Genomic DNA, 26,892 nt, shown 5'->3' with positions numbered 1-26,892 from the left:
ACTGTGGCTGGGACCTACTCCAGGGGACGCAGGGCCCAGGGGACCCAGGAGCAGCGCGTCCCTGGGCCCCTTGGCTCTGGCTCCCAGGGACCAGGATGTCTGTCCCTGTGGATGGCCAGGATGGATGGCAGCCCTACCGAGTGGCCTTGAGCAGGTTGGTCCTCGGGTCTGGGCCTCCACTTCCTGATGGGCTAAGAAACAGCGTCCCTCTCAAGGCCACTGGGAGCACAGGGGCCCTGGTGGGGCAGTGGCCTCCACTTGTCTCCAAAGAAGATGTGGAGGCTGGTTGTTCGACCAGCAGGGTGTCTGGAAGTGTGAGCCAGGCCACAGGGAGGTCCCAAGGCCAACTCAGCTGGTTGCCTGGAGACAAAGGTGTCCATCAGGGACCTTTTACTGTCTCTTTTACTCAAAGCGCTTAATTGCGTTTCCTGTTATAGATATAAAAGGGGCCGGGCACGGTGGCTCCCACCTGGCATTCCAGCGGCTGGGGAGGCCGAGGCAGGAGGATCGTGACTTGGAGGCCAGCCTCAGCCACTTAGCAAGGCCCTGTCTCTAAATCAAATATAAAAAGGGCTGGGACGGGGCTCAGCAGTTAGCACCCTGGGTTCCATCCCTGGTACCAGAGAAAAGTCACTGAGTGTCCCCACCCTGTCCCGTTCAGAGCCCCTGTTTGGGGGGATTTCAGGTCCACGTGTGTCACCTTCTTGTCTTTTTCTGTCTGATGTTTCCTGCGCTGAGCTGGGGCTCCGGTCCGACGCATGCGCAGCCTGTGCCCCGCGGAGCCCCGCCTCCCCTCCGCCCCGGCCTCCCCTCCGCCCCCGGCCTCCCCTCCGCCCCCGGCCTCCCCTCCTCCCCGCAGCTCCTCCTTGGTTCAGCGATTCTCTTTCACACTTGAGTCCACATGGGGACGTAGAAAGCCCCTCCCGTTGGCTCGGTGGCCTTACGTAACCAGGGTCCTCTTCCCCGGCTCATCGGAGCCTGGAGCAGGACGGCAGGGAGTGTCCCCGCGGCCTCCGCTGGTAGCAGGATGAAAATGGGTGTCACAGCGGCGTTTGGGGCTTGTTGATTTACTTTCCCTGGGAACATCCAGTTTGTGCAGAGAGAGTGTGAGGACGGAGGGGATGTCACACGTCACGGTGGCTTGTAGACAGAAAGTGTTGCTGGGCATGGGGGCATGCGTGTCATCCCAGGGGCTCAGGAGGCTGAGGCAGGAGGATCGCAGGTTGGAGGCCAGCCTCAGCCACTTAGGGAGGCCCTGAGCCACTCAGCGAGACCCTGTCCCTCAATAAAAACATAAAAGGGGCTGTGGGTTCAATCCTTGCTAATCAGAAGTGTCAAGCGATGGGTACAGGGACTGTGGGCATTGGGGAGCGCCACCTAGAGGAGCCCGGCATCTGTGCGCCCGCCCACCCTTACCTGAGATCCCCTGCGGGTGCCAGGCTGTGTCCCCTGTGTAGGTTGGCCCCGGCTGGCCTCCCGCTCAGCTGTCTGCCAACCTGGAGTGCCACCCCACCAGGCCCCAAGTCAAGACGGGCATCACCTCCTCCAGGAAGGCCTCCCTGCCTGGCCGCCCCCAGCCAGCAGCCTCTGCCTCTCTGCCAGCTCCTCCCTCCGTCCTGGGGATGGGCCGCCTTAGCACAGATCAGAGACCCCAAACGGCAGCAAGCGTCTGCCGCCAGGGCTCAGGAGCCCCATTTGTGATGACTCCCCCATCCGTTGCTGCTGCCATGCCCAGGGCCCTACTTGAGCACAGACTTGAGCCCACATGAGGGATTCCCGGCTCCGTCCCTTATGCTGTGTGTCTTAGGGCAAATGACTTGCCCTCTCTGGGCTTCTGTGGCCTCTGTGTCTTTGTAGAACTCCCGGGAACCGGGCTGGCAGCGAGGATGAGCAAGCCCCACAAGGACAGGGGACAGGGCCCGCATGCAGGTGAGGTCCCTGGGCTGCCCAACGCGTGGTAGGTAGGGACGGGTGTTGGTGAGCGCTGGGGAACACGCACATCCCCAGCTCCAGGTCTGCGCACTTGATGAACTGGGCCTCACACGCGTCCTCTACTGTCCTCTACTCCCCTGCACGGGTTGGCTCAGGCTGGCCTTCCGCCCTCTGGGACCAGAGAAGGTGTTGTTCAAATCAATAGCGCAACAGAGACTGCGGACGGAGGGAGCGCGTCAGCCACTTAAAAGTAGCCAGAGTCTCAGGAGCACTTAGCGGCCTCCCTTTGAAAGAGAGGCCTCCCATACTTGGGATCGAGGAATTCATCTATTCATTAAGTAGGGGCCCCCAGGGCCTGGGCTGGCACCCCTCTGCTGGCTGTTCTTGGCTGTGAACTCACTGTTTAAAAGTAAAGGTGGATGTGGTGGCACACGCCTGTCATCCAGGGGTCTCTGGAGGCTGAGGCAGGAGGATCGTGAGTTCAAAGCCAGCCTCCACAAAAGTGAAGTCCCCAGCAACTCCATGAGACCCTGTTCCCAAATTAAACACAGAGCAGGGCTGGGGATGTGGCTTGGGGGTCGAGTGCCCCTGAGTTCAATCCCCAATGTCCCCCACCCACCAAAAAGAAAAGTAAGCCAGCAGATTCTGGGACAGTTGCTTTTTGTGGTCAGCCCTGCTCTGGGCCAGAGTCAGTGGCCCCCAGGGGGTGCACTGCGACAGCCGCCTTGCAACTATTCCTAGATTCCCTTGACTTTGACATTCCATTTTATATGCAGATGGACTCCTGCTTTGTTTTGTTTTTTAACTATTTAGAGACAGGTTCTCGATGAGTTGCTGAGGCTGGCCTCCAACTTGCGATCCTCCTGCCTCAGCCTCCCGAGCTGCTGGGAGGACAGAGGTGTGGACCACCATGCCTGGCTAGTTCACTGACTTTTTAAAGTTCAGTGGCTTTTTAAAGAAGTCCTAGGATTTGTTCCCAATAGTGTCCCCTCTTGGGGCCCTTTGAAGCAGTGACCATGTGGCCCAGCCCTATCTGTTTAACCCCCACTGACCCCCTGGCATCTGGAGCCTGCTCTTGCATATTCAGGGCACCGGGGTCTTCCTGCGTGGACAGGGGTTTCCCCAGGTGGCTGGACCCCACATGCGACATCTGGCAGACGTGACAGACTTTTTCTGGGCGGGCTGGACAGGGGCTGGAGGCTTGGTGGCTCTGCTTTGCCCCGTGGCAGGAGAAAGCTGTGCATGTGGAAGGGGCGGGTGTGTCTCTGTGTCAACAAAACTTTATTTAAAGTACAACAGCTGGCAGGGCGAGGTTTGGCTCTCGGGAGGGACCTTTCGAGGTGTCCAGCTGCCGTGTCCCCTCTGGGTGACAAGCCCTAGAGCAGGCCCGGGGAGCTGTGGGGAAGAGTGCACACCCAGCCCTGCCTGGCAGTGACTGACCGTGCCGCTCCTTGGTGACATGAAAGGACAGAGGGCAGGGCCAGGGGGCGTGGCTTCCAGGAGAGGGGACACTAAATTTCTCCGCAGGTGGAGAGATGGCCCAGGACCAGGCCACACAGGCCTGAGGTCGGCCACATGAAGCCACCAGACGTCACCCTGAGAGCTCTGAGATAGGGTGTCACATGCCTGTCCCAGGAGACGAGGAAATCCGTGGGGGACATCAGGTTGTCAGAACCCAGGAGGGTGAGGACAGAGTTAGGTTGTGGCAGGAGAAATGGGCCAAAGCAAGCAACTCAGGGCTGAGACCCAGGATGGTGGCACTAAAGGCTCTCTGACTTCTTGCATCCTGCGACCCCCCCGGACACGAACTCCTACTCGTCCCTCAAGACCCAACCCCAAATACCCCCATCGCTGGAGCCTTTCCCGAGACAGAGTTCCAGGTTGTCCCCACTGTCATAATATCACACGAGGGGATGGTCATTACAGCAGTACCTTCCCACTGGGGTCTCAGAAGACAGGGCAAGAGCAGGTGCTGGTTAGTACTTGCTCAGTTAAACGGCGAATGCGCCAGCCCTACTTTGAGGAAAGTGAGACTCAGAAAGCAAAGTGCCCCCGTGGTGGATGTGAGGTCTGTGCAGTCCAGTCGTTTGGACAGGAAAACTGTCCAGGCGCTCCTGGACAGGGCCTCACCACTGGCCGGATTGGGCTTGGTGGCGTGGTTCAAGCTGGGATTTATAAAGGGACTTAAGTCAGGAGGGATCCCGGGGAAGGGCCTCCCTGGGGCCAGGGGCCTACGGAGCGTCCCCCTCGCTCACGCTGCGTGTCCTGCTTGGCAGACCAACAATACCAGGAGTCACGGGTGGCGGGAGGGAAAGGGCCAGGCTTTGAGCAGGGCAGCCCAGTGGTCTTCTAGAACCTTCTGTGTGTAGGTCCTTTTGCCCATGTTTTGGCTCATCACCTCCTTAGAACATGGGGTGGCAGTGTGTCATCCTTTGATGTGACCTTGAGCATCTTTTCGTGCACTTACTGGCCATTTGTACGTCTTCTTGGGAGACAGGTCCATCCAGATCCTTGGCCCGTTGAGTTGTTTGCTTTCTCTGATTGATGGAATGTATCGCAAGCCCTCGTCCGTCTCTGACTGGCGAATCTGTCCTCCCATTCTGTCTTTAAGGATTTATTTGGTCCCAGAGATTGAACCCAGGGATGCTTAACCCCTGAGCCCCGTCCCCAGCCCTTTTTATTTTTAATTTAGAGACAGGGTCTCGCTGAGTTCTTTAGGGCCTAAGTTGTTGAGGCTGGCCTCTAAGTTGCAGTCCTCCTGCCTCAGCCTCCTGAGCTGCTGGGCTTACAGACATTTGCCACCATGTCTGGCTTTCTCTTTATTTTTAATGTAGCAAAGAAAACATGGGAGCCCAAGAGGAGGAACGTGGCTCTGGGCAGTAAGCAGGGCTCAGCCTTGGGGCGCCAGCCTGGATCTGGGGGCCGCCCTGCCCTCGCCGCAGGCTGGGGCAGCTTGGCCGCTGTCTTCAAATGAAAGCTTGCAAGGGCACAAGACGGGGCCCTTCATTAGTGGCTCCTGCGATCGCGCAGATGTGACAGCTGCCTGGCCCTCCGGGAGCTGGCCTCGCTGGTGGTGCCACCCGGGGCAGCTGGGTTTGGTGGTATCTGTCCGCGCGCCCGCTACCTACCACACCCCGGTTGTCACCGCTGAGCCCGCCTTCGTGAACCCGGGGACGGGAAGTAACAGGCGATGGACAGACATGGGGACGGGCAGCCCTAGAGGAGAGTGGGGCGAGGGCCCTCGAGCAGCCCAGTGAGCAGAGCCTGGTCTCCTGTCTGGGCGCCGGCCCGGGTCGCCTGTGCACAATGTCGCCAGGAGGAGCTCTGGGGTGCTGTCAGTACCCGGGGCTGCGGGGCTTCTCTGGGTGGCAGTGGGCGCGGTGGGGCTGCGGGGGCTGGCCGCGCGAGGGGACGTGTTGTGTAGTTGTGCAGTTTCCATCGGATCCTCCCCCAGGGTGACGCGGGGGTGGGGGACCCCGCCCTCGTCCCGGGGCGGGCGCGTCTGTCTTCCGCGAGGCCCCAGGCCGCCCTTAGGAACTGAGGCCACAGTCTGCGGAGCAGCCTCGGGTGAGCGGCCGGGTGCTTTGCATTTGTCGTGCGTTGTCGCCGGGAAGGAAGACGTGGCCACTGGGAGGTGCTGGAGCTGGAGCGGGTGCACAGAGCGCGCCTCCCGCGCCTCCGGAGCTCACGGGACCAGAGGGCGCCGTCCCGCCCGGGATTCCCAGGGCGCAGCCCCGCCCCCGCGGCTCAGCGCAGCCCCGCCCCCTAGGCTCCGCCCCCATGGCTCTGCAGGGCCCAGCCTGGCCCCTCTCGGCCCCGCCCCCGTATCCCCGCGCAGCCCCGCCCCCGGCCCCGCCCCCGCGGCTCAGCGCAGCCCCGCCCCCTAGGCTCCGCCCCCATGGCTCTGCAGGGCCCAGCCTGGCCCCTCTCGGCCCCGCCCCCGTATCCCCGCGCAGCCCCGCCCCCGCGGCTCGGCCTGGCCCTGCACCGCCTCTCTCGGTCCCGCCTCCTGGCTCCGCGCTCTCCCCGCCCTTCTCGGCCCAGGTCCTCTCGGCTCCGCCCCTCTAGGCCCCGCCTCCTGGATTCGCGCCTCTCCCACCCCCTGGGTCCCGCTCCCTGGCTCCGCGCTCCCCCCTCCCCTCTCGGCCCCGCTCCTGTGGGTCTCGCCCCTTTCCCTCCTCTCGGCCCCGCCCCTCTCGGTCCCGCCCCCTTTGGCCCTCTCGCCCCTTTCCCTCCTCACGGCCCCGCCCCCGCCGCCCTCGGCCCCGCCCCCTCCGTGGCCCCGCCCCTCCCGGGCCACATTCCTCCGGCCGGGACTGTCGCTGCGCCAGGCGGGCGGCGGCGGAGGGCCGGCTCGGCTGACCTGGGATCGACACCGGGCCCGGAGCGGCGGGAGCCGGCAGGCCCTGGGCCCGGGGACGCGGCGTGGTCCCGCGGCAGGAAGCCGGGCCCTCGGGCCGAGGGTGTGAGCCTGGGAGCCGGTGGGCCGCGCTGGGCCTGGGTCCCTGCTCCGGCCGGGGCAGCGGCCGCCCGGCCGCCATGTGGTGCCTGCACTGCAGCTCGGAGAGGACGCAGTCCCTGCTGGAGCTGGAGCTGGACAGCGGGTGAGGCCGGGCGCGGGGGCCAGGGCAGGGCCTCCCGGACAGTGGCCAGGCCAGGGACCCCCGTGTTCGGGGTGTGACGAGTGGGGGGGCACTGTCTGGTGGCCAAGAGTGCCCGGAAGAGGGGACGCCGGGATGGGGCGCGAGGGTGCCCCTGCTAGAGCCGGTGCTGCAGGGTGGCTGGCTGGACCTGTTCCTGGGGGACAAGGGAGGGATCTGGGGACCTCTGTGTCGGAGTTGCCCTCGGGGACCCCGGGTGGGAGCTGCTGTGGGTGGCCGGGTGGCAGAGCCAGCGGCGGATGTGACAGAAGTTTGTGGCGGGGCGGGAGATGGGGGGGCCGGACTCTGTTTGTGTCTGATGGCAGCCAGGGAGGTTCCTGCGGCTGTGTCCATGGGAGACCCTGGGCTTGTCCCTGAGTTGTGTGTCCACCTCATCGGGGAGACCCTGAGCAAGTTCAAGTTGTGGGTCATGTTCCAGCTGTGCCCATCAGTGGGGGCTTGGGGCCAGGCACCTGGCAGGGCCACCTGCCAAGGTGCCGGGCTTCAGGTTTGCGTGTGTGGCTGCTGTTTGTGACTCCGTGTGGCCTGGAGGGGGCCGCTGGTCGGGGGTGTTGTTTACACACGGGTCCAGGGGCCTGTCATGGCGGGGGCTGGAGCTGGTGTCTGAGCGGCCGCCCTGTGAGTTGCAGGGCTGTGGGCGGCTGGCGGGGCCTCAGCGGCTGTCTGTGAGCAGGGGGTGTGTGCGGGGAATATTGATTTCGTCTCTCCCTCGCCGGGCAGCTGCCCCCTGAGCCGCCTGCGGCCCCTCCAAGGATCAGGGGAGGGAGGCGAGGCAGCGGGTCTGCAAACAGTCGTGGCTGTGTCGGGTCCCCGCTGGGGGAGGCCCACCTGGAGCCTTTTGATCTTTCAGTTCCAAAATTCTGCAAGCGCGTGCCTGGCAGTTGCAATGAAGAGCTTGCATGAGGTCCCCTTGGTCCCCTCCCTGTCCCAAGTGCTTGGGGCTCTGTGTGGGGTTGTGCAGACAGGGGGGCGGTTCCCTGGATCGGGGCGGAGGCCAGGCAGGCTGCAGCTGCGGGACCATCTGTCTGGCATCAGTGGCCCGGGCTGGGAATGGGGGTCCCAATATCCATACCCCACACGTGGCGGCCATCTCGCGCAGCCCTTCAGCTGTCATGCTCTGTCTGCGCCTTCTCCTCCTGTTACCATCACCCTCAGGTGGCAGGAGAGCCACAGCTGGAGTCCTCGTCAGCAGCAAGACTCGCGGTTATGGAGTACCTACTGTATACTGGAGCTGGCCCTGGGCACCAGGGACCCGGCAGGAGGCTCCGAGTCTTTGTTCTGTGCAGCCAGCGGTCCAAGGAGAGCAGGCGACCGCCACTGGGAAGCCACTTGTCCTGGCTGGACTCCGTCACGCCTCTGATGTGAAGGAGACTCGGGGTTTCTGCCCTTCCGTTAGGACTTCCCCAGGATCCGCAGGCCACCTAGCGTGTCATTGAAACCACTTCTTGTGTGGGTTCCTCAGTCCCACGTCCCTTCTCAGAAGTCCCTCGGGCTCTGCTCTAAGACCTTCCAGCTGCAGGGGGCTGAGGGCCTTCTGAGTCTGGGCTGCACATGAGCCGCTGCTCCCCGGTGGCAGGGGCCAGGCCAGATGTCCTGGGGCCTGAGAACCGCCCCTTAGCCTCAGAGCAGGTGGGGCCCAGTTGCTGCAGAACATCTGGCACATCTGTTCCGAAGGAAGCCCGGGGTGGCCGGAGAACACCTGGACCTCTGGGCTGTTGGGGCTGAGTTGTGCTCCTTGAGCCTTCCAGAGGTCTGCTGCCTCCGCCCTGGGTGCACCCAACTGGCCGTCTCCGCCTCCCCAAACCCAGAAGGGACCCACTGGGCTCCAGTGACCTGAGGAGAGTCCAGTCTATAGTGGGCCTGAGAAAAGACAGTCCAGGCCCGGCCACGCCACCCGCACACAGCCTTGGCCATTACGCGTGGCCCATGCGGGGCAGCAGCCCGATGCTGGGTGGCCCTGGACCTCGGAGCCCCGTGGCTCTGCTTCCTGGTTTCCAAATGGGTACACCAGGGCCGGGTGCCATGGACTCCACCAGAGTATCCCAGCCATGCCCGAGTCGCCCTGGCTGTCATCTGGGGGCCCCGCCAGGATTTCAGCCTTCTCCAAAGCCCCGGAGCCAGACTCTGAGCGAGCTGTGCTGATATTTACCCAGATCCAGCCCAGAGGCGCGGGCGGGCAGCAGAGTCACCTAGTGGGGGCTGGGCACTAGGCGTTTCAGGAGGGCATTGGCTCGGCCCCTGGGAGCTCCTGTCTGTGCGCGCATCAAGGATTTTTTTGGTCTTGGGGGGGGGGCACTGGGGATTGAATCCAGGGGCTCTTAACCACTGAGCCCCATCCCCAGCCCTATTTTGCATTTTATTTAGAGACAGGGTCTCGCTGAGTTGCTCAGGGCCTTGCTGTTGCTGAGGCCGGCCTCTAACTTGCGATCCTCCTGCCTCAGCCTCCTGAGCCACTGGCATGACAGGCATGGGCCACTGTGCCAGCTGCGTGGAGTTTACTGTGGCTGGATTCTGCAGAACGCGGGCTCCTGATTTTACCAGGAGAATCTCTAAGTCCAGGGCACCTCAGCGATCGGGGTTGACTGTGCTGCTCGACCGCGGGCCTCTGAGCAAATGGGTGGCCTCGCCCGGCAGGGCAGCCCTGGGGTCCCGCGGTCAGAGGCTGTGTTTGTCCACGTCAGTGTGTCCTTCCCAGCTGTGCTGACCGGCTGCATTTTCTTCCTTCCTCTTTTGTAAGTTTCCTCTGGATTTTGATGACACATGGGATGTCGTCCAGTGAGCACGAGAGGCCAGGCGACCGTCGGCAGCACCCCGTGGGCTGGAGGCCTGGGGAGAGGCGGACACGCGTGTGTGGACAGGGGAGGGCACGCAGAGGCGGGGGTGTGGTTTGTCATTGGGCCACAAAAGCCAATCTTAGTGGCCTTAGAGGCCACGCTGGCTCCCGAGGAGCTCACTGGTGTGGCCTTGAGGACCCGCTGCTGTCCTTGTGAGAACTACACAGAGCAGGAATCGATGACCGCGCGGTGGGACTATGGCCGGACGCCACCAGGACCCACCACTGCCCTAGCCACCATGGCCAGACCCTGGTCGGGCAGGTGCCCCCCATGAGCCCTGGGCCCGTGGCCTGTGTGCTGATGTCCACGTGGCCTGGCACCTGGCCACCCAGGAACACATGTACGCACCTCCCGGGCTCAGGAATGCCTCGTTCCCAAGGGCACCCACCTGCACTCTCCTGCGCTCCTTTATCCGCACGAGGCAGTTTTTACTGAGCACCTACTTTGTGCCAGGCCTGGGCCAGTCGAGAGACCGTAGCGTATCCTGAAACTGCCCCTCACAGAGCCCGGGTCTTGTGGGCCACACGGAACCCGGACTCCTTCTCAGCTGTGTGGCTTTGGCTGTTTCCTCCCCTGTCTGAGCCTTGGTTTTTCTCATCCATGAAATGGGGCCAGAAGTGACTCCCCGGGGGATGTGCGGCTTCTCCTGGTGACCTATGCGTCCAGGTACCCGATGTCTGGTAGCTATTGTCACCATAGTTGTGATCGGCCACCTCTCCCGTGAGATGACTAGAGTTTGAATGACTCTTCACGGTTCTTATTTGCCAGTTTCTGGGGTTGGGGATGGGCCCCAAGGGCTACCTGGCTCCTTGGCGCCCTGTCCCTGTCCTCGCCCTGACCCGACGGTCGCCTATGTGTCCTGGGCCTGTGCAGGGGGCTGCTGCTCCTTGGAGAAAGGCACCTCCTTCCCATTTGATGTCCTCGCTCTGTGGCTTCCTGATGTGATGACAGTCCCGGGTGGGACCCTGCAGAGCGCTCCCTGGCTGTGTCCCCTCTTTGTGCAAAGGTCAGTGAAAAGATGACAGTAGTGACCCTCCAGGCGATGGCCGACATCCGCACAGCCTGTGGGAGGGTTGTTGTTCCCAAGGAGGCGCAGAGGAGGGACGTGGGCCGTCCCTGGGCTTCAGGGGGGACATTGCGCAGGCCACTGACCACCGAGGCCCAGGGCTAGGGTGTGTGCTGTGTGGCTTCAGGGCTGGGCTCTGCCTCCTGTGCTGTGAAGTCGTCGTCAGCGACACGTCACCTGGTGAATGTGTCCCCAGCTGTCGCAGCCCAAGTGCTGGTTGGTGACGACTCACGGGGCCCTCCTGGTGTCTTGCCTCTCTCCCCAGGGACCCCGAGGGCCATCTGGGAGAGTGTCCCTTGGTCCCCAGCATGGGTGGCGTTTGTGGGTAGCTTTTATCCCTGCTCTGCGCAGAATAGCGCTCTGGGACCAAAGCCACTGTCCCCTGACTCCCTGAGGGATCAGTGTAGACACGACAGGTTCTGCCAGGTGAGGAGACCCAGGGCCAGGGACTGTGACATCAGTGAGGACACGGGCGTGTGGGTGCTGGACGCAAGCCCGCGGGAGGAGAGAGGGATCCTTAAGGGGAACAAGGACCATTCAGATCGTCCCAGACGGGAGGCCCAGCCGCCTCTGCCCCAGTGGGTGGAGGCTGGTCTGCCGGTGGAAGCGCTGTCCCCAGGACGCGTTTCGTTTTGTTTTGGGTCCAGTAATGGAACCCAGGGCGCTTCACCCTGAGTCACGTCCCCAGCCCTGTCTTATTTTATATTTTGAGACAGGGTCTCATGAAATCTCTTAAGACACTTTTTAAGCAGCTGAGGCTGGCCTCCACCTTGCGATCCTCCTGCCTCAGCCTCCTGAGCTGCTGGATGACAGGCCTGCGCCACCATAGCGGCCTACGTCCTGATTTAAAGTGAGAAACCAAATGGTGTTTGGCTTCCTGTTTCCGCCAGCAGGCGAGCTGGTGTGAGCATCAGAGGCACGAACGTGAAAAGCCATTAACACGGGACCTTAGGGTAGGTGGTGAGGCCCCGTGGAGCTGCCTGTCGTTATTCATTGGTTTTTTTAAACGGTTCTGAGCTCTCAAGGCTCATCCCCTCCCTTGCGAGGAGGCTGGCCACAAGCGGCTGCCCTCTGTCTGGCCTCCTGGGCCAGTTTCCATACCTGAGAAGACGGGGAGCTTCATAACCCCTGTGGTCAGTTGCAGAGGGAGGTTAGGGACAGAGTCCGCGGCCAGATGTCCACAGCGCTCACTGCCCCCTCGACCCCACCCCCTTCCCTGTTGGCCTCTGATCCTGGCCTCCCGCCTTTCACCCCGGGGTAAGGGTGGTTGCGGGAGGCGCTCATGGACTTGGCCCAGGCTTAACTGTGTTTGTTCTTTTCTTTTTGGTCCCAGGGATTGAACCCAGGGTCACCTGACCATGGAGCCCTGTCCCCAGTCCTTTTGGGATTTTATTGAGAGACAGGGCCTCACTGAGTGGCTTAGGGTCTTGCTAAGTGGCTGAGGCTGGCCTCCACCTTGCGATCCTCCTGCCTCAGCCTCCCGAGCTGCTGGGATGCCAGGCGTGGGCCACGGGGTCCAGTAGAACAGTGGGTTTTCACGTGAGACCTCCAGATGTCACAGTGTCACCCACATGTTCCAGTGTTTTAAGCAGAGTCCTGTTTGGCCCCTCGGAGCAGGCTCTGGACCACACTGACCAGGCTGGCTCAGCCACAGGCTGCCACGCTGCCAGAGGCCTGGGTGCTTGTCCTTTGGAGGTCCGTTGCTGTCCTCGTGAGGGACAGGGTGCCGGTGGGTGCCAGGCCTCTGGCCAGCTCTGCCGGGGGCGGGGCCCAGGGTGCAGGACAGATGGCCCTGGGGGAGTGAGAGGCTCTCGCAGACCTGGGGGCTGCCGGCCCGGTGGGGTGGGCTGGGGAGCGGCTCCCCTGCCTCGTCCTGGGCCCTGGTTGTGGGCTCTGACTGATAGGGACTCCCGCCCAGCAGCGTCCACAGACGGGGCCTGGCAGGCGTCCCCGGGCACCCCACCCAGGGCCTCCCGCCGCCCCTGCTAGCTGGCCCCGCGCCCAGGGAAAAGCAGGTGCTTGCCAGCCGGGCGGGAGCTCTACTCCCACTTCCTGTCCCCAGCCCCACCAGCGCCTGGCCCAGCCTGGTGGCCTTCCTGCCCCCCGGCTGCTGGCCACATTTACTCACAGCCAGGACCCACCAGGTCCTCCCCCCGGGGGCCTCTGAGGTCAGAAATGAGCTGGATCCTGAATCCTCCCTCCTGGGCCTCTGCTCCATCAGTGGGAATGAGTCAGAGCACAGAGAAGTTGCCCTTGGCTCCTGCAGACACACAGCCTGGGGGAGCTCAGAGAAGGTGCCCTGGCCTCCTGCAGACACACAGCCGTCTGTGTTTAGGGAAGTGAGGTTTGGCCCTGGCGGATGCTGTTGGCCAGCCCTGGGCTCTTCTGCTGCTGCCTGATGAGAGCAGCGCTCTGCCTGAGGACGCTGCCCAGGCCTGCCCTGAGACTGGCCCCTCCCGGCTTGGCTGTGGCCCCGGCAGGACTCCCCTGGGCACGGCCTCACCTTGCCACGTCAACAGCGCCCCCACTGTGCCCGGGGAGACGGAGGCTCCAGCCAGAGCACAGCAGGCAGGGGGCCTGTCATGGCCACGTCGGGGCGGGAAGTGCCACACGGTACCGGGGACACAGGTCAGCCGCCCCACCACCCCTCCCCCCAGCTTGGGGCGCCCCCAGGACCACATCTTCTTGATGACTGTCCAGCGGCCGAGAAGCCCCCGCGTGCCCAGCTGCTGTCTGCCTGCCCTGTCGCCCAGGCAGCTGAGGGCCAGGGCGATGCCCAGCCGCTCAGTAAGCAAAGCGCTAAAAATAGCCTCCCCTGGGGACAGCCATTGTCCTCAGTCCTATATTTTTCTCTGTATATAAAAGCCACTGCCGGAGGCCTGGGGCCTGGTAATTCAAGATGACACTGTGGCCCGGGAGGTGCAGTGGTGGCCACTCAGCCTGGCCTGTTTCCTGCCCTGCAGGCGGTGGACAGTCAGGCCAGGGGCCTGGGGAGGGGTCCTGGCTGTGCTCTGGAGTCCCCAGGCCTTCCACACAGGCCACAGGCTTAGGGTGACCACCAGGACCCAGGGCGGGGGTCATGCCCACCCGTCAGCTGGGCGCGGGACCCGGGGACCCCATTCCTCTCACTTTTCCATTCAGACTCCAGGCTCCTGGAGCAAGCCCTGCCTGAGCCCCACTTCATGGGGCATCGAGGGAGAGGACCAGGCCCCTGCAGGCACAGGGGCCCCCAGAGGGTCTCGTCCTCTGCGGGGGTCTCAGGCCAGCCCCTGCCTCCTGCCACCTCTCTGTTCCTGTCGCCGTCCGCACATACCCAGTGTCTTCAGCCTCCAAGTCACAGCCCTTCTCTGGAGCCCCAGGACCTCAGCTGTCCCCAAGGCCGCCGTCCTCGCCTGGGCCCCTCCCGCAGAGCTGTCCCCGGGGGGCCGAGTTCCCTGCAGAGCCTGCACTCAGCCAAGAGGACACACTTCCAAAGTCTTGTCTGGCTTGGTGGCACAGCCTGGGCTGTGTGCGTGACAGGCCAGCTCCCGAGGGCTGGCCAGTGTGGTTCAGAGTGAAGTCATCGGTGGCCTCTGGGTAGAGGGGAGGGACAGGGTCCAGCAGGAGTTAGAAGGCCACACTAGGCACAGGGCATGTGCAAGAGTCCTGTGGTGGGAGGTGCTGGGGCTATAGAGGGAAGTGAAGGCCGGTGGCTGCTCTGGGCGGCCCTGGGAGGCAGGCCGAGCGGGGTCCTGCACCGTGTTCTGGTCACTCGGTGGCCGGGCTGCTCACTGTGTCCTCTCGGCAGAGCCCGCAGGGGGACTTCTGGAGCGTCCACAGAGGCCGCCAGCTCCTTGGTTCTGAGTGCGACGCACCCAGGGTTGGGGAGAGTGACCTGGCCTCGGGGCGCAGGGACATTTGGGCCGTCAGCCTCCCGTGTCGTGTGACTTCGTCCCCAGGCTCTGCCCTCCTGGGGGGTCCCTGGTGCTGTGCTCCAGGTGTGCCATGCCCGCCCTCCCTCAGAGGACATGGTCTGAGGTCCCTTCCTGTCCTCCCCAGGCCCTGCCCTGCTCTGTCCCACCCTCCCCCAGTCCGGAGCCTGGAGGTGACACACGCCCGAGCCTCGTGCAGAGCAAGAGCATCATCACCTCCTCTCTTCTGGGTGATCAGCCTTGGTTAATGTGGCCCAGGCCACGAAGGGAGACACAAAGCCCTACGTGAGGGCTGGACATGAGCTGTCCCTGCCTTATCTGGTGTCCCTTTCAGGAAATCAGACACCTGGACCGAGGAGGGCTAGAGGCGAGCGGGGACAGACGTAAGGTCAGAAGGCATTTTGCTCTGGCCTGTGCCGGCACCTGGCCCGAGGCTTCTGGTGTGGACATGGAGCCACAGACAGGGCTGGAAGGTCACCTGCGTCATCAGCCCGGGGCCAGCCTTCTTGGAAGGGGGTGGCGTTATCAAGTGATGTGGCCAGGGCTGGCCACCAGCAACCCAGGACCCCCAGGGTCAAGGCCCGGCCCGCTCTGCCCCGACCTCGACGAGGCCTCTGGAGGAGGCTGGCGGTCCCTGCTCCCGCCACCTCCCAGGTGGTGACACCCGGCGCAGCTGGGGCCCAGCAGGCTCACGGAGGAGTCCAAGATGGTCAGCCCCACGTCTGTGCTGACCGTGTCCCCAGCTGATGGCTCCCTTCCTTGTGAGTCCCCAGCCCTGCAGTGTCACGAGTCCTCACCTGCGGGGTGGTGGGGACGGTGGCTGGTGTGGGGACCCTCCCGTGAGGACCTGGAGAGCCCAGGCTCCGGTGCCCTCTGCGCATGCTGCGCCATCCTGTGACCTGCCACCAAGGGAGGCCCTGGGGCCGACCCTGCACCCCGAGGCCCATCGGGCCGCCCTCACGCCCTAGCTGTGCTGCCCTCGGGGAGGATGCTTGACCTCTCTGTTCCTATAGGACTGAGTCTCATGGGAGCCTGCCATGCTGACCACCGTGGACGCTGAGGGGGGTCCCCAGCTCCCCTGCTCCCCTGCCCGGGCCCAGAGCTGCCCTGGGGACATTCTTGCTGAGGGGAGTTGCTCTCGACCCCACAGCCCCTCGCCCCGACCCCTGCCGTCGAGTGGGGCCGCCCAGCCCGGGCTCCTGCCGTCCAGCCTGTGCCCGTCTTGGACACGGTCCCTCCTCCCCTTGGTCACTGCTGCCTTTGCTGGAGGCCAGGGCTGGTCACGCCCCCCACTGCTGTCCCCTGCTGCCCCACAGCCACAGGGAGAGGAAGCAGGCAGCGGTGGTCCCCAAGGGGCCCTCGTGCGACTCCCCAGAGGCCAGGGAGCACAGGGGACGGGGCAGGATCACAGAGGCCCCGTGGCACTGGCGGTGGGGGACGTCCCCTTGGCCCCTGTCCTGTGGGGACCCGACAGCTGTGGCTTGCACACCTCGTGACAGCGCTCAGTCCTGAGCCCCTTCCTCACCTCGGGGACACCGTGGGGCGTGGCGTCCTTCGCTAAGGAGAGCCTGTGGTCACCGTGGATGGTGACCGCCCCGGCTGCCTCCCTCAGGTGGTGGTCCCCACTGCTTTGGTGGCCATCTCCGGTCCCCCCGTTGGCCCGCTGTGCTGCAGGGGACCCTGGTCCCGGGGCGCATATGCCGGGGCAGGGAGGAGGTGACATGAGTGCGCCAGCTTCTGGGGCTCAGGGACCCAGCCGCCGTCCACTGTGACCCGACACTGGGGCTGGTGGCCAGTGTGGCTTCTGGTGGCTTCTCCGGCTGCTCACCTAGCAGTGGCTTCCCCTCTGACTTCCCGCGACCCAGACGCATCCCCCGCCGCTGGCCTCGTGTCCTTGGTGTGGGAAGGGCCACCAGGTCCCTGGTGGCGCAGGGCATCAGGTCCAGCCACGCCTGTGACAGGGAAGCGTCCTCGGTCACCTCCCTGCGCCTGGGCGTCCGTCCTTGGGGGAAATCCCCGGGAAGGGCCCCGCACCCGGAGCCTCCTCTGAGAACGTGGGGCCGCCCAACTGCCAGAGAACGTTCCAGAAACTCTAAAATGCCGGGCATCGCCAGGGACCAGGACTGTCCTGCCCGTGGCTCGAGCTGTGCGTGGCCCGTGTCGTCACAGATGGTCACTGGGGTGCCGTGCAGGACGCTCGTGGGGCCGTGGAGGGCCATCTGATGGCGCAGGCTTGGGGACAGAGCTCCGCAGGGGCCTGACCTGGGCACCTCCAGGGACCAACGCCACTCGGCCCGTGTCCCGGGAACCCGAGTCAAACATGCGTGGCCGCCCAGTGAACGTGGCTTCTAAGCCGGTCTCCCTGGGTCCTGGAGGTTGAGCCCCCTGGGCCTCAGCCCCCAGCCTCCTTATTGATTTTTTTGTTAGGGTCTCCCTCAGTGGCTGAGGCTGGCCTCCAATCGGCAATCCTCCTGCCTCTGCCTCCCAAACTGCTGGGATCAAAGGCGTGCGCCACCGCCCTCAGCTGGGAAGCCCACTGGGGATTGAACCCAAGGGCCCTCGACCACGGGGCCACCTCCCCAGCCCCATTCTGTATTATATTTAGGGACAGTTATTTAGGGCCTCACTTTTGCTGAGGCTGGCCTCCAACTTGTGATCCTCCTGCCTCAGCCTCCCAAGCCACTGAATGACAGGCGTGGGCCACTGTGGCCAGCACATGAGCCTCATTTTAGAGCTCTGAGTCTTTAGGGCATCTGCCCCTCTGCCTGGGAGGGAAAGAGTCACAGTTATATGACATTTTGGACAGTCCCCCTCCCCCCCAGGAAGAAACTGGGCAGAGTGGCCTCCTAATCAGGAGGCAGGAGGAGCCACGGGCAGCCCAACCTCCGGGAATGAAATCTGGTGACTTCCTGACCGGGGGCCACCAACTAGATGCTAATCGCGACCCCTCCCTCGACTGCCCGGGCTTGTCGACAGGCGGCACTGACCGTTCTGCTCATCAGCTCTGGTCATCTCTGACGCAGGCGTCGCACTCGGGTGGCTGCTGGGGGCACGGACGTCCTCCGCGTCAGACAGGGTCCTCCAAGATCACAGAGGAGTCCCCCCCCTGCTGGCTACCGGCTGTGAGCCCGGGGCCGTGCGGGTCCCCTGGGTGTCCCCTGTCATGTTGGGACATTTGGATCCATTTGCGATTAGTTTTCTGCTTTGTTCTCCCTGCAGTTCGGAAGGGCGCCAAGCCCACCCCTGGGGACACCGTGTCCCACCCCTGGGGACGCCATCTGCATAGATTTTTTTTTTTTCTTTTTTGGTACCAGGGATTGAACTCAGGGACACTCGGCCACTGAGCCCTGTCCCCAGCTGTACCTTGTATTTTATTTAGAGACAGGGCCTCACTGAATTGCTTAGTGCTTCTCTCTAAATTGCTGAGGCTGGCCTCCAACTTGTGATCCTCCTGCCCCAGCCTCCCAAGCTGCTGGGATGACGCGTGCACCACTGCACCTGGCTTCTGCGTAGACTTTTGACCAGACTTGGTGACAGCTGAATGCACTTGGCCTTGGCTGCGGGGTAGGAGGAAAGGGATGCTGCCCAGGGGTCAAGGGGCAGGCTGGGGGTGACTGTCAGAACCTCCCTTTCTGGAGAGGATGCTCTTAAGGAGAGCCCTGGTTCTTTCTCCCTAGAACATTCTGGAACCTGCTGGTCCCCAGCGTCACAGAGCAGGACCTCTGGGCTGCACAGCCCCTAAGTACTTCCACCTCGTATCTCAAAGGGCCCCTTCCCAGGCCCTACGCCTCCCTCTAGGGCAGAGGACACCCACGCTGATGTCCTGCCGTGTCCCCGCCACGCAGCCAGGCTGGGGGAGGCCAGCCCCACGCAGTCCCAGGCTGGGCCTTGGTCCTGAGCCCTGGACTGCTGGTGGCCACTCGGGGTCACGCTCCCTTCCACGAGTTCAGTGCCTCCAAGGGCTTCAGGCTCCACTCAGGGACCCCGAGGAGACCCGTCCGTCTCCTGGATGCCGCTCACTCAGCCTCGAGGACCACTGAGTCCCCTCTCTTGCCTGGGAGCCTGGCTGAGTCTCCCCCAGTTCAAGGCCGTGTCTCCCATCAGCCTTGGGCTCAGAGACACAGATTTGGCCTCCGACTGAAACACAGCAGGGGACGCAGGTGCTGTGATGTCCTAACAGGCTGCACAGACCAGGCCACAGAGTACGGGCCCCACTGGGGGCTGGGTCTAGAGGCTGGGTCTGGAGGCTGGGCCTGGAGGCTGGATCTGGAGGCCAGGCAGCATGGGCTGGGCTTTGTCCTCCATCCTCTGAGGAGTAAAGGCCTGAGATCAAGAGTGGTGGTTCGCTCCCTCCTGCAGACGGTCAGTAGAGGAACGCGGTTTTGTGGCCGGGCACCAGGCAGAGTGTTAGGTGGCCCCATCCATCCTATGCACTGGCCCAGAGGAAGTGGTGGGTGCAGGGGAGAAGGGACGGTGGCTCTTCAGAGGTTGGGGGATCTCAAAGGGGAGCCACCTTGGCGTCCTTGAGGGGAAGCTGAGGCCTGCAGAGGCGGGGCATGGCCATGGTCACAGCCAGGCAGAGGCCAGGCCAGGCCTAAACGACATGTGCCCTGACACCCGAGCCCCTGGGGACGAGATGGGATGTCCCTGGAGGCCAGAGCCCATGGCTGGAGTGGATACTCTGTCCCTCCATGTCAGCCAGTCAGCGAGAGCTGAGATTGGCTGGTGGCCCTGGCTCAGGGTGGACCTGGATCCGGGGCCAGGCTCCCCCTACACCAGCTCTGCCGGCCTCCTTCCGGGCCTCACCCCGGGTCTCGGCCAGGCCCTCCCGGGAGCTGACAGTGGGCAGTGGAGTCCCGCAGCCCCGAGGGCAGCAGGAACAGGGCGGGGCCCGGGTAGACCAGTTGGCCAGCTGTTGAATGCAGGGCGTTCCCACCGCCTGGGTGGCCCCTGGGTCCCCTGTCCTCCTGGGCCACTTCCACTGAGACCTCCACCCTGCCCCAGGGACCACAGGGGTCTTCAAGTCCCTTCCAGCCCTGGGTTGAGTAATGTCCCGGGCACAGGGTACCTGGCAGGGGGACAAGAGGTCACACTGGTGACGTGTGTCCATGTCTTCCTTCTGGCCTGTCCCTTGCTGGAAAGCTGTCCACGGGGGGCCCAGCATCTGCACAGAATGAAAAGTGTCGAGTCCCAGAGTCGGGATGAGTCACCCTGTGGGCCCGGCTGTCCCCACTGGCTGTCCCCACCCACTGTCCCCCTGGCTGACCCTGCACTGCCACCGCTGTGCAGGGGTCAGGGGTGTGCTGGACACAGGGCGTGAGAGGCAGCAGGTCCCGGCGGCCACCCCGGGCTCTGGCCCACTGCCCGCTCAGTGCTGGTGGCTTGGGCAGGGTCTTCTCCCTGTAGGTGGCCCCTGCCATCCTCCTTCTAAGGGTTAAGGAAAATGTCTGCAGAACCTGGTGCCCAGTTCCCAGCCCGGACAGTGCCACAGGCCAGGTGCCGGGGACACTGCTGTCTTGCGGCTGGAGGTCAGGGGATGGGGCGTGGGCCCGGCTGGCTCTGGCAGGCCCGTCTCCTGGGCTTGTGGAGGGCGCCTCCCGTGTCTCCACGTGGCCCCCCACCCTGCCCATCTGTGTCCTGATCTCCTCCCTATTGTACCAGGGTCCACCCTAATGTCCCTGTTTTGACTTAGTTGCCTGGTGAAGACCTCTCAGGCCGGGTGCCGTGGCCCACGCCTGTGATCCCAGCTACTTGGGAGGCTGAGGCAGGAGGATTGCAAGTTGGAGGCCAGCCTCAGCCACTCAGAGAAGGCCCTGGGGGCGTATAGAATCCAGGTGGTGACAGAGAGGGACTGACCGTATTTACTGAGCACCTACTGTGTGCCAGACTGAGTTGCCAGCAGTCGCGGGGCCATACCGCTCGTTGTCCCCGGGGAAGTCTCACATAAACAAAGCCACTCCGTGGCGTCGGTGGCTGCTGGAGAGGGACAGATCTGACTGAGGACACGAAGCCCGTGGGTGGCCGGGATCCACAGGATGGTGTTGCTCAGGGTCTCCTCGGGGTCCCTCAGGCGCGTGGGGACGCCATCGTGGGCCGGGGAGCGGGCAGCAGGTGCCTGGCCAGGTGGCGCCCGGGTCCCCGATGCCGGCTCACAGGACACTTCTCTCCCCCTGCAGCGTCGAGGGCGAGGCCCCCAGCAGTGAGACCGGCACGTCCCTGGACAGCGCTGCGGCCTACCACCAGGGCCCGCTAGTGCCCGGGGCCAGCCTCAGCCCGGAGCACTGCGAGCTCACGCCCGGCACCTATGGGCTGCACGCGGGGCCGCAGCGCCCACGGAGACCCCGGCTGCAGCACTCCACGTCCATCCTGCGCAAGCAGGCCGAGGAGGACGCCATCAAGCGCTCGCGGTCACTCTCCGAGAGCTATGAGCTGTCCTCAGACCTGCAGGACAAGCAGGTAGGTGGGGTTAATGCCATCCTCCTTCCTCAGAGGCCAGGACCAAGCCCCCCGAGAGTGGACACCGCGTGCAGACCAGGTGCGCCTGGCCTCCCCCTGTGGGCTCCACGGCATCAGAGGGGCCTTCAAGTCCCTTCCAGCCCTATTTTGCATTTTATTGAGAGACAGGGCCTCACTGAGCTGCTCAGGGCCTCCCTGTTGCTGAGGCTGGCTTGGAGCTCACGATCCTCCTGCCTCAGCCCCCCGAGCCACTGGGATGACAGGTGTGGGCCACCGCGCCCAGCTAAGAGGCAGCCTCTTGGGGTTGAGGGGGACAGAGGAGTGTCCCTGTCCCTGCTAAGATGATGGGCAGGGTAAGGCAGCAGGAGGGACCCTGGGTGTCACAGAGCCCTCCCAGCATGTGAGGCGCAGCCCTGCAAAAAGGGTCAGTTTAGTTCTGGAAAGGGCCTTAAAATTGGGGGAAAGAGAGTGGCTTGCTGGGCATGGTGGGCGCACACCTGTCATCCCAGCGACTTGGAGGCTGAGGCAGGAGGATTGCAAATTAGAGGCCAGCCTCAGCAACTTAGCAAGACCCTAAGCAACTCAGCAACACCCTGTCTCAAAATAAAAAGGGCTGGGGACAGGGCTCAGGGGTTAAGCACCCCTAGTACCCAAAAAAGAATACAAATAGAGTAGCTCTGGGTGGTGGCAGCGTCAAATAAGGGGGTGGACGTGAGAACTGGGTATTCCCCAAAGAGGTGACAGCAGCTGCAAAAGTCCCGAGGTACCTGAGCTTGGTGTGTGTGAGGACTGCAAAGGGAACAAGTGGTGCAGAGACAAGAGACAAGGTGACAGGCACAGAGCAGGCCAGGCTCCATTGAGCTTCCCAGCAGGCAAGGTAAAAACGGGAATCGGCAGACGGCATGAGCACCGCCTGAGGCGAGTGGGTGCTCCATTCCACAAGAGGTCATCATCAGGGGACACGGCACCGCCGTAGTGAGAGGAGCCCGGGGGAGTGAGAGGAGCCTCAGAGGGATAGGGGAGCCCCAGGGAGGTTGCATGCATCCCCTGGCCTCTGGCCCTGCACGCCTTCTGGGGCTTTCCTGTCCCTGAGAGCAGAGCCTGGGTGGGTGTCGGGGAATGTCCCCAAGTCTTTGAGAGGTGGCAGTTCTGCTTTGTGGGTGAGCATTCCTCTCGGTTCCTTATTGACACTGTTCCAGAAGTTTCCCTCGGGTGAGTGAGAGCCAGAGCCACAGCCCTGGCCACAGGGCCTTCTCTGGCACCATGTGTCCCCTGCTGCCGGTCACTCCTCCCTGCCGATCTGAGAGCCCAGGAGGTGGTGTGAGGCCCCTGGGCTGCCGGCTGCTTCCCCAGGTTCCAGGACGCAGACTGACCTGGCGGGTTGGCCTGGCCTGGCCCAGTGTGGCCTGCTTGGTGACTCAGTGCAGAGACTGTGTACCTTCTGGAAGTTTCTGTCACACACGCACTTGGGAGGAGAGCTGAGGAAGCAGGTGACCGCCTGCCCAGGCTGGCAGGAGAGGGGCCTGGAGCGCCTGGTGTTTGGGACACCCCGTCCAGGCCTGGCAGGAGGAGCCAGGGACCCTTGGGCCTTAGGGACCGGAAGGGCTTTCCTAACGCTTGGCCTCGGGCCTTGAGTGGCCCCAGGATTCGCGGGGTCCACTGGCAACCCCCAGGACGGGGCTCAGCTGGCTCCTGGGAGCAGGTGGTGCCCTGGGTGGTGTCCAGCAGCTCAGAGCAGGAGAGAAACTGCTGTCCCTGCCACCCCCGGGCCCTGATCCCCAGGCCCTGAGCCCGTCCTCTGCCCTGCCCCCTCCTGCGGCCCAGGACGGCTGGGCTGCCCGCCTTTTGGCCCAGGTCTGGTGCAGGCCGCTGGAGCTGGGGGCCCGTCCTTCTGGGCCTCAGTTTGCCCGCCTACGCAGGGGGTGCTGAGGGCTCACAGCACAGGCTCAGCTGCAGGAGGATCACGAGTTCAAGGCCAGCCTCAGCCACTCAGCTGGGGTCTGCACAGCTGCGGACCCCGTGCTTGGGGTGTGAGGCCCAGGAGGCAGGTCCCACTTTCCAGATGGGGAAACTGGGGAGCCCCGCGGTTCCCGGGGACAGAGGCAGGGTTACAGCCAGGCACTTGGCCTTGAACCCTGGTGCCTGTCCTCAGCGCTTGGGCCTTGCTGGGGTGTTTGGCACATGCCCTGACCTGCCTCAGGTCCCCAGCCCCCAGGGGGCTGGCTTCACCCCTGCCGGCATCTCTGGAGGGGTTTGATCAGGCTGTACCCTAAGATGTGCCAGGACCCACGGCATCTGTGACTCAGGCCGTTTGGAAACCTCAGTGTGGTCTCCCGCCACCTTGAGAGGCTCTGAGAAGCCCTGCAGGGCCGCCCATGCCTCCCCTTTGACCCCAGAATCCACAGGCCCTCCCCAGCAGTTGTCTGGGGACACGGTGAGGCCCTCACAGGTCCCATTCCTATAGAATAAGGAGAAGGCTGGTGCGGTGGCGCACGCCTGTCATCACAGCTGCTGGGGAGGCTGAGGCAGGAGGATCGAAAGTGGAGGCCAGCCTCAGCCACTTAGCAAGACCCTAAGCAACTCCGCGAGACCCTTTTATATTTTATTAATATAAAAAGGGCTGGGGACGGGGCTCAGGGAGGTGGCTCGGTGGGTAAGCGCCCCTGGGCTCCATCTTGGAACCCGAGGGCGGGGGTGGGTGAGCTGGGGACAGGGCGGCCTCACTCTCTGCTTCCCGCCAGGTGGAGATGCTGGAGCGCAAGTATGGGGGGCGCCTGGTGACCCGCCATGCGGCGCGCACCATCCAGACGGCCTTCCGCCAGTACCAGATGAACAAGAACTTTGAGCGCCTGCGCAGCTCCATGTCCGAGAGCCGCATGTCGCGCCGCATCGTGCTGTCCAACATGCGGATGCAGTTCTCCTTCGAGGGTCCCGAGAAGCTGCACAGCTCCTACTTCGAGGGCAAGCAGGTCTCGGTGACCAACGACGGCGCCCCGCTGGGGACCCTGGTGCCCGCCGAGTGCGCGGAGCTGGGGGAGCCGCCCGCCGCGCTGCCCCCCGCGGCCCCCGCCGGCGACTTCGCGGACGCCATCACGGAGTTGGAGGACGCCTTTTCCCGGCAGGTGAAGTCGCTGGCTGAGTCCATCGACGACGCCCTCAATTGTCGCAGCCTGCACGCCGAGGAGGCGCCCGTGGCCGAGGTGGCCCGCGCCCGCGACAGCGAGCCGCCCCCGGCCTTGCACGGCTTAGACCCTCACAAGCTGGACGAGATGACAGCCTCCTACAGCGACGTCACGCTCTACATCGACGAGGAGGAGCTGTCGCCGCCCCTGCCGCTGTCGCAGGCCGGGGACCGACCGTCCAGCGCGGAGTCGGACTCGCGGCTCCGGGCGGGTGGCGCGGCCGCGGACTATTGGGCGCTGGCGACGCCCGAGGAGCGCGCGGACGCGGATGCGGGTGGCACGGCGTCCCTGGAGCGACCCGAGCCGCGGCTGCGCGCCGGGCGCCTGCCCCTGCTGACCATCGAGCCGCCCAGCGACAGCTCGGCCGACCTCAGCGACCGCTCGGAGCGAGGCTCGCTGCAGAGGTCGGGCGCCTACGAGCGCGGCCGGGTCGGGCCACAGGGCAGCCCCAAGCGCATCGCGCACGGCGTCAAGGGGACCCGCGACGAGCCCGAGCCCCGCACCCGGCCGCCGCGGCCCTTGGAGGGCCACCTGGCCATCAATGGCTCGGCCAACCGGCAGAGCAAGTCGGAGTCGGACTACTCGGACGGCGACAACGACAGCATCAACAGCACGTCCAACTCCAACGACACCATCCACTGCAGCTCCGAGTCGTCGTCGCGCGACAGCCTGCGGGAGCAGGCGCTGAGCAAGCCCTCCTACCACAAGGAGGCGCGCCACAGCTGGGACTCGCCCGCCTTCAGCCACGACGTGGTGCGCAAGAGGCACTACCGCATCGGCCTCAACCTCTTCAACAAGTGAGGCCCTTGGGGACTGGGACAGGGCCGGGGGATGGCGCGGAGGCGGGGCTGGGGGACAGCACGGAGCAGTATTGCACGGGCGGGGTCCATTGGGGGACAGCGAGCGGGCGGGGGGGGGGGGCACTGGCAGCCTGGCCTCCCGGAGGCTGAGGGGAGGCCCGCCACAGCCTCTCCTGAAACCTCAGGTTGAGTCATTTCCATCCCCCCCCACCTCTGGGGTGGGGGGGTCATCAGATGCCATTATGTGTGGCCTCCTTGGGGCCGCGGATGTGGACATGACATGACTGCCCCATCCGGGAACATCAGAGACCTGTCCCCCATGGGTACTTAAGGACCTGAATCTTTTCTGTCCATCTCTAACTCTCCTGTCTTTCTGGGTAGCTCACATCTCATCGGATGGACCCATGGGAAGTGTCCAAAGGACATCCCCAATCCCTTTTAAAAAAAAAGTTCTTGTAGTGACAGCATCTTGCTGAGTGGCTGAGGCTGGCCTCGAACTTGCCATCCTCCTGCCTCGGCCTCCAAGTTGCCAGATCTACAGGCGTGCGCCCTGCACCCAGCTCTGGATCTGAACGGGGGTCTTTCTCGTTACTAGTTCTCCCTGGGGACTTAGGACCAGCTCAGGAAGGTGCCTGACCAGCTCTGCTGGCTGCTGGCCCGGCCTGGAGCTCAGAGGTGAACCGGGGAAACTTAACCTCTTTACGCACTCGGCGGGGAGGATGGGAGGCCCACCTGTAGGTGGCTGCGTGTATTAAAGAGGACGAAGGTTGATCCGTCCCTCAGGGGCACTGGTCACCTGGAAGAGGCTCCCGCATCACGTGTGGGTGGACAGTCCCATCCCTGCAGATGCTCTGGAGTGGGGCTGGCCCAGGCCGAGGGGTCAGCATCCACTGGGTGCGTTTCCGCTGTGTGAGGAGCCTCTGGTGCGCGGGCCTCGCTGGCCGGGCCATGGGTGGCGCAGACCCCTTCGCCCCTCCAGGCAGTGCCCGGGTGGCAGAGGGTGCGCACTGAGCCCTGGTCCCAGCCCGGCCCTGTCCCACCTCCAGACCAGCTGGCCCCCTCTGCACGTGGGCCCTGGGGGCAGCTCGCGAGGGCATGGCCAGGGTCTGGACAGGCTGGCAGGTCCCCTGTGGAGGGGAAGCCGCAGCTGGTGCTGACCCTTGCCCGGGGTCTGAGGGCCTGCAGAGGGGACCCTCGGTGGGAGGGCCCACCAGCCCAGGAGGCTGCCAAGGCCAGTGTCCAGATGTCCCCAGGTGTCCTGCCCCTGCCCCTGGCCACACATCTGGCCAGCAGCTTGAGGAGGAAGGGGGAGGGGACTCAGGCATCACTGTGGCCTTGAGCCGGGCCCTGACCCCTGACCGTGTCCAGGAGGGGGCTGGCTCTGCCACTGACCAGCCGTGGGACCTGAGTCCCCAGTTCCCGAACACACCTGTGAAAGCCACGGTGTCGGGATGGCGTCCACGATGGAGTCAGGCCCTTGCCCTGGGGACAGGTCTGAACTGAGACCAGGAGCAGAATTGCCCACTCGAGGGAGCCGGTGTCAGCACAGCGCTCCGCGGTGAGCAGCAGGGACCTCGGCCTGTCACATCCCGCTTGCCAGTGGCACTGAGGTCCACCCCGGGGCCACTCCTGTGACCCAGGGCACGTGCCTGGCTGTGTTCATCCCATCCTGGCCTGGTGGCCCCTGGGGTGACAGTGGCAGGACCCCTGTGGAGCTTGGAGCTGCGCACGGGCCTCCGCGGCCCTTCCAGCCTGGGGTCCTGTTTGGGGACAGTCCTCCTCCAGTGCTCGGTCCCTGTGCTCGCCACCTCTGGGGACCCTGCAGCCTGCTGCAGCCACCGCAGGGTGGGGCAGGGGGACCCGGGGCTGGGCCCAAGGCCACGGTCACGCCCTCTGCTTCACAGTGGCCCTCGGGAGTACGGGGAGTGGGTCTTTGGAGCTGGTCTCCCCTTCCTGGGCGGGGGCCATGTGGCCAGTGCTTCTCACCATGTCCAGACCCCATTGTCCCTGGGCCTGGGGTCACAGTGTTGAGCCCCCAGTGGGGAGGACG

At 64.3% G+C, this 26,892-nt stretch overlaps 1 protein-coding gene across 8 annotated transcripts in view; it reads left to right on the top strand.

The window, feature by feature from the left end:
• Iqsec1 (IQ motif and Sec7 domain ArfGEF 1) overlaps nt 1-26,892 on the top strand; it is a 122,904-nt gene that overhangs the window by 75,138 nt on the left and 20,874 nt on the right. For 7 of the 8 annotated variants that reach the window (XM_046458684.1, XM_058583733.1, XM_058583731.1 and 4 more), the window contains exons 2-3: nt 20,581-20,860; nt 23,602-24,839. In XM_046458684.1, the coding sequence (XP_046314640.1) occupies nt 23,608-24,839 (1,232 nt within the window). In that variant the 5' untranslated portion in view covers nt 20,581-20,860; nt 23,602-23,607. Of the gene's footprint in view, nt 1-6,295; nt 6,537-20,580; nt 20,861-23,601; nt 24,840-26,892 lie in introns of those variants that run through there. The other variant, XM_046458681.2, reaches the window with a different exon arrangement.

Source organism: Marmota monax, unplaced genomic scaffold (genome assembly GCF_021218885.2).
Source record: "Marmota monax isolate L192 unplaced genomic scaffold, Marmota_monax_Labrador192_F-V1.1 WCK01_AAM20220418_F8-fsc00370, whole genome shotgun sequence".
Taxonomy (NCBI): domain Eukaryota; kingdom Metazoa; phylum Chordata; class Mammalia; order Rodentia; family Sciuridae; genus Marmota; species Marmota monax.
This window is presented reverse-complemented; position numbering and strand designations above follow the sequence as displayed.